We start from the raw sequence: 8,223 nt of genomic DNA on the forward strand, positions 1-8,223 counted from the left end.
TTTATCGGGAGACTTGGGGGAACGCTGGGTGGAAGGAAATTTGTAGCTCCTCTCAGATTCCAGAACTTTCTGCCACAGAAATGTGAGGGACATGTGTTTTTTTAGCCAAATTTTGAGGTTTGCAAAGGATTCTGGGTAACAGAACCTGGTCCGAGCCCCGCAAGTCACCCCTCCTTGGATTCCCCTAGGTCTCTAGTTTTCAGAAATGCACAGGTTTGGTAGGTTTCCCTAGGTGCCGGCTGAGCTAGAGGCCAAAATCTACAGGTAGGCACTTCGCAAAAAACACCTCTGTTTTTTTCCAAAATTTAGGATGTGTCCACGTTGCGCTTTGGGGTGTTTCCTGTCTCCGGCGCTAGGCCTACCCACGCAAGTGAGGTATCATTTTTATCGGGAGACTTGGGGGAACGCTGGGAGGACGGAAATTTGTAGCTCCTCTCAGATTCCAGAACTTTCTGCCACAAAAATGTGAGGGACATGTGTTTTTTTAGCCAAATTTTGAGGTTTGCAAAGGATTATGGGTAATAGAACCTGGTCCGAGCCCCGCAAGTCACCCCTCCTTGGATTCCCCTAGGTCTCTAGTTTTCAGAAATGCACAGGTTTGGTAGGTTTCCCTAGGTGCCGGCTGAGCTAGAGGCCAAAATCTACAGGTAGGCACTTCGCAAAAAACACCTCTGTTTTTTTCCAAAATTTAGGATGTGTCCACGTTGCGCTTTGGGGTGTTTCCTGTCGCCGGCGCTAGGCCTACCCACGCAAGTGAGGTATCATTTTTATTGGGACACTTGGGGGAACGCTGGGTGGAAGGAAATTTGTAGCTCCTCTCAGATTCCAGAACTTTCTGCCACAAAAATGTGAGGGACATGTGTTTTTTTAGCCAAATTTTGAGGTTTGCAAAGGATTCTGGGTAACAGAACCTGGTCCGAGCCCCGCAAGTCACCCCTCCTTGGATTCCCCTAGGTCTCTAGTTTTCAGAAATGCACAGGTTTTGGTAGGTTTCCCTAGGTGCCGGCTGAGCTAGAGGCCAAAATCTACAGGTAGGCACTTCGCAAAAAACACCTCTGTTTTTTTCCAAAATTTAGGATGTGTCCACGTTGCGCTTTGGGGTGTTTCCTGTCGCCGGCGCTAGGCCTACCCACGCAAGTGAGGTATCATTTTTATCGGGAGACTTGGGGGAACGCTGGGTGGAAGGAAATTTGTAGCTCCTCTCAGATTCCAGAACTTTCTGCCACAGAAATGTGAGGAACATGTGTTTTTTTTGCCAAATTTTGAGGTTTGCAAACGATTCTGGGTAACAGAACTTGGTCCGAGCCCCGCAAGTCACCCCTCCTTGGATTCCCCTAGGTCTCTAGTTTTCAGAAATGCACAGGTTTGGTAGGTTTCCATAGGTGCCGGCTGAGCTAGAGGCCAAAATCTACAGGTAGGCACTTCGCAAAAAACACCTCTGTTTTCTTCCAAAAATTTGGATGTGTCCACGTTGCGCTTTGGGGCGTTTCCTGACGCGGGCGCTAGGCCTACCCACACAAGTGAGGTATCTTTTTTATCGGGAGACTTGGGGGAACATAGATTAGCAAAACAAGTGTTATTGCCCCTTGTCTTTCTCTACATTTTTTCCTTCCAAATATAGGAGAGTGTGTAAAAAAGACATCTATTTGAGAAATGCCCTGTAATTCACATGCTAGTTTGGTCACCCCGGAATTCAGATATGTGCAAATAACCACTGCTCCCCAACACCTTATTTTGTGCCCTTTTTGGAAATACAAAGGTTTTCTTGATAGCAATTTTTTACTCTTTATATTTCAGCAAATGAATTGCTTTATACCCGGTATAGATTGAAAACGCACGTCAGGGTGCAGCTCATTTATTGGCTCTGGGTTCCTTGGGTTCTTGATGAACCTACAAGCCCTATATATCCCCGCAACCAGAGGAGTCCAGCAGACGTAACGGTATATTGCTTTCGATAATCTGACATTGCAGGGAAAAGTTACAGAGTAAAACGTAGAGAAACATTTATGTTTTTTTCACCTCAATTTCAATATTTTTCTTTTTCAGTTGTTATTTTCTGTAGGAAACCCTTGTAGGATCTACACAAATGACCCCTTGCTGAATTCAGAATTTTGTCTACTTTTCCGAAATGTTTAGGTTTCTGGGATCCAGCATTGGTTTCATGCCCATTTCTGTCACTGACTGGAAGGAGGCTGAAAGCACAAAAAACTGCAAAAATGGGGTATGCCCCAGTAAAATGCCAAAATTGTGTTGAAAAATTGGGTTTTCTGATTCAAGTCTGCCTGTTCCTGAAAGCTGGGAAGCTGCTGAGTTTAGCACCGCAAACCCTTTGTTGATGCCATTTTCAGGGGAAAAAACACAAGCCTTTTTCTGCAGCCACTTTTTCCAATTTTTTTGAAAAAAACGAAATTTTCACTGTATTTTGGCCAATTTCTTGGCCTCCTTCAAGGGAACCCACAAAGTCTGGGTACCTCTAGAATCCCTAGGATGTTGGAAAAAAAGGACGCAAATTTGGCTTGGTTAGCTTATGTGGACAAGAAGTTATGAGGGCCTAAGCGCGAACTGCCCCAAATAGGCAAAAAAAGGCCCGGCACAGGAGGGGGAAAAGGCCTGGCAGCGAAGGGGTTAAAGACAACAAAGTCTATCATTATCCCACCCACCTCGCCATGTATTTCTTATTTTTAGGTGGGTAAGGTATTCATATTTATTTGCAGACAGAGTAGCATGACTAAAAAAAAAAAAAAAAAAAAAAAAGAAGAAAAGAAAGTAAGTATTGGAGCATTTTGGTGAAATAATGTCCTTTGGTATGTACTTTGTAATTATTATTTTAGACATTGGTTAAATAATGTGTTTTGGTTCATACTGTTGTATATCTTATTTGGAAACCGTTCTTTTAAACTATCTTTCTTCCATAGGGAGTAATTCTTAATTGGGAGAGACCACGATGGATTGTCTAGATGTAACCTGTTGACCTTGTTTCAAAAGCTCCACTTGTTTCAAATTCAAGGTTTTATTTTTGTATCACAGCCTAAAAGAGGAAGATGGTTGTGGCTATAATAAATGCTGTACCAGGTTTCCACAATGGAATATTTTTCTTTATGATGTATGTTTTGTTCTTTAAAGGGCTACACGTTGGGGCAGCAATAAAGGCTGTATGCATAATGATAGTCTCTGCTGTCTTTAATGAAATGAAGATTCTCTCTGCATGTTAATTGGAGAATGGTCATTTCCTTCCAACCAGTTACAATAGCATCAAGCTATTCTCCTGAGCTTCATCATTGGCCTTAGTTTAATCAGTATAATTTTCTCGAATGGTATACCTGGACGTTCTAAGTGCAATCAAGTGAATTGTTGGCTGTACCTTGCAAGCATTAGCTTCACATACCTCTTACTTGCTGACACAGAATGTGCTTCTGAAGACCGCAAAACTTTTTGTCAAAAAAACAACGTTGTAAACAGTGATCAGTAGGAAAAGTTAAAATATAACTGTTCAGATTACCCTGCAGCATTGTTGTTCAATTGGTCTCACATAGAGAAATAACTGCATTTTCACCAAGGTACCCTGGGCACAAGGTAATTGGGAGTATAATGCCTATTGAACAAGAACCAAAGAAAACACTAATTTCTGGGAAGAGTGCATAGAGGCAAGTCAAATACATTAAAATTTAAGATATTATCATTACCTTTGTAGCTACGGATTCCAAGTAAATGAACAGATGTATTTTTTTAAAGAATATCCTTAAATCTGGCAGCAACAATAGTAGAGTACAATCTAGATGAGCAAAACGGGTGTTAGGTCTCCCCCTAAGACTGTACATGCGCTGTCTGTTAGGAGACATTTTGTTAACCTACGGTGGGCTTAGAGCTCGCCTGTTACTTATCGGTTGGCTTCATAGGTGCTCTCATTTTCTTGCTTATGGTTGGTTAGCATGTGTGTACTTTACTTTCTCTTCTTGGATGTATCCCTCCTCTCTGCTAATTTCTTAGGACCTTCCATGGCTCGGATTTCAGGCTTCTTCTTTCTTCCTCGTGTATGTCTCACACTTCCCAGTGGTCGTTTGCGATGTGCTTCCCCCCCACGGTGCTTTTCTTCACTCATGTGCTTTTCCCACCCACCTCCCTGTTGAAGAGACCTACTGCCTTTGCCAATGCTTATTTATTTGTTAGTTTGGGCCTGATTCTGTGAAGTGGGTTTATGTCCAGTTGTTTGGAGCCCTACAAGAGAGTGTGAGAAGTTGTTAAAATATATCAGGGTTTATGTTACAGCACTGACCATGGCATAACCAGCAACAGTCGAATTACTGATATTAAATGAAACATTAAAAAATAGATTGGGGTGCAAAGGCTGCAGCAGGGGCTCAAATGAATCTGTGATACTTTTTGCAATTACCAATTAACGCTTCTGCACTGGTTGTCTGGTGTAAATGAGATGGAGTTATACTCTACTGGTAGTCTCTTTTCTGGGGATGCATTCTGTTAATCAAATTACAAATGATCTCATTCTATATCTCTAGATGCAGTTTAAGATGAACAGCAGCAATGTGGTGGTATAAACAACAGCACAACTTCTTTTCATAATATGAATCGTGTTGTACACAACATGCAACTGTGAGGATGAGATGTTATCGTTATTGAGCTTCTGAGGTCCTGAAAGTTATTTTTAAAAAAATGTATTAAGGATGTATTTGGGGCACGTGACATCAAACCCTCCGTGGCACACACTCATTGCCAACATGTTGAAAAAGAGCTGTGTCTTGTGATGTTTTCTGACCTTCGATATCTCAGGAGAAACAGGAAGTATTTGGATGCACTTTGAGGCCAAGTCATGACCCCTTATCCTGGCCCAGACTGTGAAAACAGAACGAGTGTTGATTGCATCAGTAGATTGAAATGCCTACAATACATGTTGCTTCTTGTATGATGTGCCTAAATGAACAAAAGCTCCATTTGAATTATTTTTTTCCACTGGTGGAAACTAAGTCAGAATTTGATATTTTCAGCTTTTGTGTGTCCCTAGAATTCAATTTGGTGCACTTATATCTGCTTTCATTAAATTGCAGAAAACATTGAGCATCATGAGGGAATATAAATGCGTGATATAGCTATTCCCTGATTTATGAAAAAGCAGAATATATACTTTTGTGAATGAAATTAATTAAATAGAAGTGGGATAGACAGGATAACTTGAGTAAAATAGCAATACCTATCACCTCTCCAGTGTAAACCGTTACCTCTGGTGAAGCATCCCTCGTCTCCTCTACCGTATTCCCTTTTTTCTGTCCGCTATGAAACCTGCTTCATGTATACAACATTCTATTGCCTTGTATCCAAGTTTGACTATATGTCCCTTATACAGGGATGTGATCTAAAGGCCTTTCCTGTTTGACTTACGCCTCCGACCACAGTCAATTGATTCTTTAATAAGGTTCTTTTCTCTCCTTACAGGCAGTTAGCTCCGTTGTTGGGCGGATCATCGTGCACCCGCTGGAAAACATAAGCCAGACAATGGGACGAAGCCTCCGAAATATCATGAAGGAGGTGCCTGGACAATGGCAGCCTATTGTTTTCCTCCTGATGCTGACTATCTGCGTAACTTCCTTGGCGGCCATCTTCCACAGGAGCCGGCTCCCAGCAGCATGTCCTGCGAATGGAAAGAAAACTGTTGCCCATACCCCACATAAACTAAGATAAAAGGGTATTTCGACACTATGCCCTTTAGGCACCACTGCTGCTCGAACTGTTCCTTTATACAGTGACGCTGCCATTGCACAGGACTTTTGGTGGGGGGTAGAGAATGCTGTATTTTGGGTGCTGCTTAACTATGCCATTGATTTATCAGAGGTCACAAACTACCACGGAAAGAAATTAGGCTGTGCAAGCCCACCTCAACTTGAACACAGCACTGGATTTTCTTCAGTTATCTTCAAAACATCCACTCAGTAGAATACATGGAGAGAAAGTTACGTTGTTGGGACGAGATATAAACAAAACCAAAAGTGCAAATAAGACTCCATCCTTTTCTTTGAGACACAGGGCATCTTTCTAGGTCCTAGTGAAATTGTAGACAATCGGAATCTGTGCTAGTGAAACTTATCAAAAAATGATGTACCAGAATTCACTTATTACATTTCACCCATGATTGAGTTCTATTTGTCATTTGCTCCAACGTGTTTTTAATGTTTGTTGGTCCAGGTAGGTGGGGCTGTTCTTGGCAGTGACAAGAGTACAAATGCGACCTACAAAATATGGTGGTCTTTTTGGTGAGACCATTCTCTGATCCTCACCTCAATAAGATATACAGTTTTTAGGACAAAATAACTTAAGACTTTTTTAAAGTCAGTCAATGGATTTTAATAATTTTTCCTGGACATTATGGCCCTCATTCCAACCCTGGCGGTCATAGACCGCCAGGGTGGCTGTCCACGGAAGCACCGCCAACAGGCTGGCGGTGCTTCATGTGGTATTCCTACAGCCGCGGTCGCCCAGCCGGGTCCGGCGGTTTCCCGCCAGATTAGCTCCGGCTGGGAGAATCCTCCATGGCGGCGCTGCAAGCAGCGCCGCCATGGGGATTCCGACCCCCTTCCCGCCAGCCTGTTTCTGGCGGTTTTCACCGCCAGAAACAGGATGGCGGGAACGGGTGTCCTGGGGCCCCCTGCACTGCCCATGCCACTGGCATGGCAGTGCAGGGGCCCCCTAACAGGGCCCCAGCATGATTTTCACTGTCTGCATAGCAGACAGTGAAAATCGCGACGGGTGCAACTGCACCCGTTGCACCCCTGCAACACCGCCGGCTCCATTCGGAGCCGGCTTCTGTGTTGCAGGGCCTTTCCCGCTGGGCCGGCGGGCGCTCTCTTGGCGGAGGCTCGCCGGCCCAGTGGGAAAGTCTGAATGGCCCCCGCAGTCTTTTGACCGTGGAGCGGTCATTTGGCGGCGTATGTTTGGCCGTACCGCCGCCCGCCAAACTTAGAATGACCCCCTATATATTTAGTTTTCTACATGCTTGACCGCTTTAGATTACGTTTTCATTCAATCCGTTCCATCATCCTGATTTAAAAAGAATACTTTTAGTTAAGTGTTTGATCCGAGTTACAACACATGTAAAAAAATATATATATTGTTTCTCAAGAAAGCTGTCATTGTTAATAGCTGAATAACTTTGTCTGATATTTTAAATACGATAGCGGTCCTATTTTATGAAAGAAGCATTAAATTGTGCTAAAAGCTTATCACCTTTGATCCTGCAAGCCATTTTATAAAGACATACACACACATATCACACGCCTTCTGTTAAGTAAACCCCAGAGGCCACGTTCGTTAAAAAATGTTTGAATCAATCAATGGACAACTTACACTAAAAAACAACTTGTCAAATAGTTCAAATAACAGAGGTTTGTGTTCATTACTGTGTGGGGCTATTAAAAAGAGTAGCACATAGTTTTCAGCCTTTAAAATATGCTGGACACTTTAGATGGAGGCACCCAGTATTGCATATTGAGAGTAGAATATGCCATTGAATCCCTTTTCTCCTAACACATGGTTCTCGCTGAGCCTTCAGAGGATTGTCAAGCTTTAGTGTAACTGTTCAACTAAACAGCCACCAAGAAAAGGAGAATGATCTGCTACACAGAAAATAATGCCCGGCCAGTGCCTTTTCTCCAGTTATGCCTCCCTACACCTATCATGCCTCTACTCTATACTATTTTGCCAATCAAGCGCTTTATTGGTGGTTTCGATTTCTGAGTAGGTATGAGAAGATATGTCATTAATTGTGTGAAAAGTGTACATATTTTTATTAAAAACCAACCTCGATTTCCTGTTCTTTGCCTTCCTTGTCTTTACTGAGTACTTATAGTGTTATATGTGCAACACTTAGGCTTTAGAGCAGATGTTAATTGAAAACCTACAGCTTTATGGAGTGTGACGTTTCTCAAATCTTAAGCGTTCCCATTGTCTCATCTACATAGATCAGGGCAAATAATGATACCATAGTCATACAGTTCACAATTTGGTTACAGATATTTGCTACTGTCCAGACTTGGTAGCACGTCTGCTTTGGATCCCTCAGGTGAAAACACGTTGGTACTTGTGTGTTGCCAAGGCCGTATTGAGGTAACTGCTGGGAAGCACAGATTTTTACTGAGGGGCAAGATATTGAGGTAGACTTACATTTCTTTTGGAAGTTTGAAGACCTAATTTTCATGGATGTTGATTAACCAAACTGTT

At 42.7% G+C, this 8,223-nt stretch overlaps 1 protein-coding gene across 3 annotated transcripts in view; it reads left to right on the forward strand.

Moving 5' to 3' along the window:
• The window catches only part of LOC138303890 (chloride channel CLIC-like protein 1), a 1,109,212-nt gene extending 1,101,398 nt beyond the window's left edge, over nt 1-7,814 (forward strand). For all 3 annotated transcript variants that reach the window (XM_069243419.1, XM_069243421.1, XM_069243420.1), the window contains one exon: nt 5,446-7,814. In XM_069243419.1, the coding sequence (XP_069099520.1) occupies nt 5,446-5,453 (8 nt within the window). In that variant the 3' untranslated portion in view covers nt 5,454-7,814. The remainder of the gene's footprint in view (nt 1-5,445) is intronic.
• The last annotated feature ends 409 nt before the right edge of the window (nt 7,815-8,223 follow it).

The sequence above is a fragment of the Pleurodeles waltl genome, chromosome 7, assembly GCF_031143425.1.
Source record: "Pleurodeles waltl isolate 20211129_DDA chromosome 7, aPleWal1.hap1.20221129, whole genome shotgun sequence".
NCBI lineage: Eukaryota > Metazoa > Chordata > Amphibia > Caudata > Salamandridae > Pleurodeles > Pleurodeles waltl.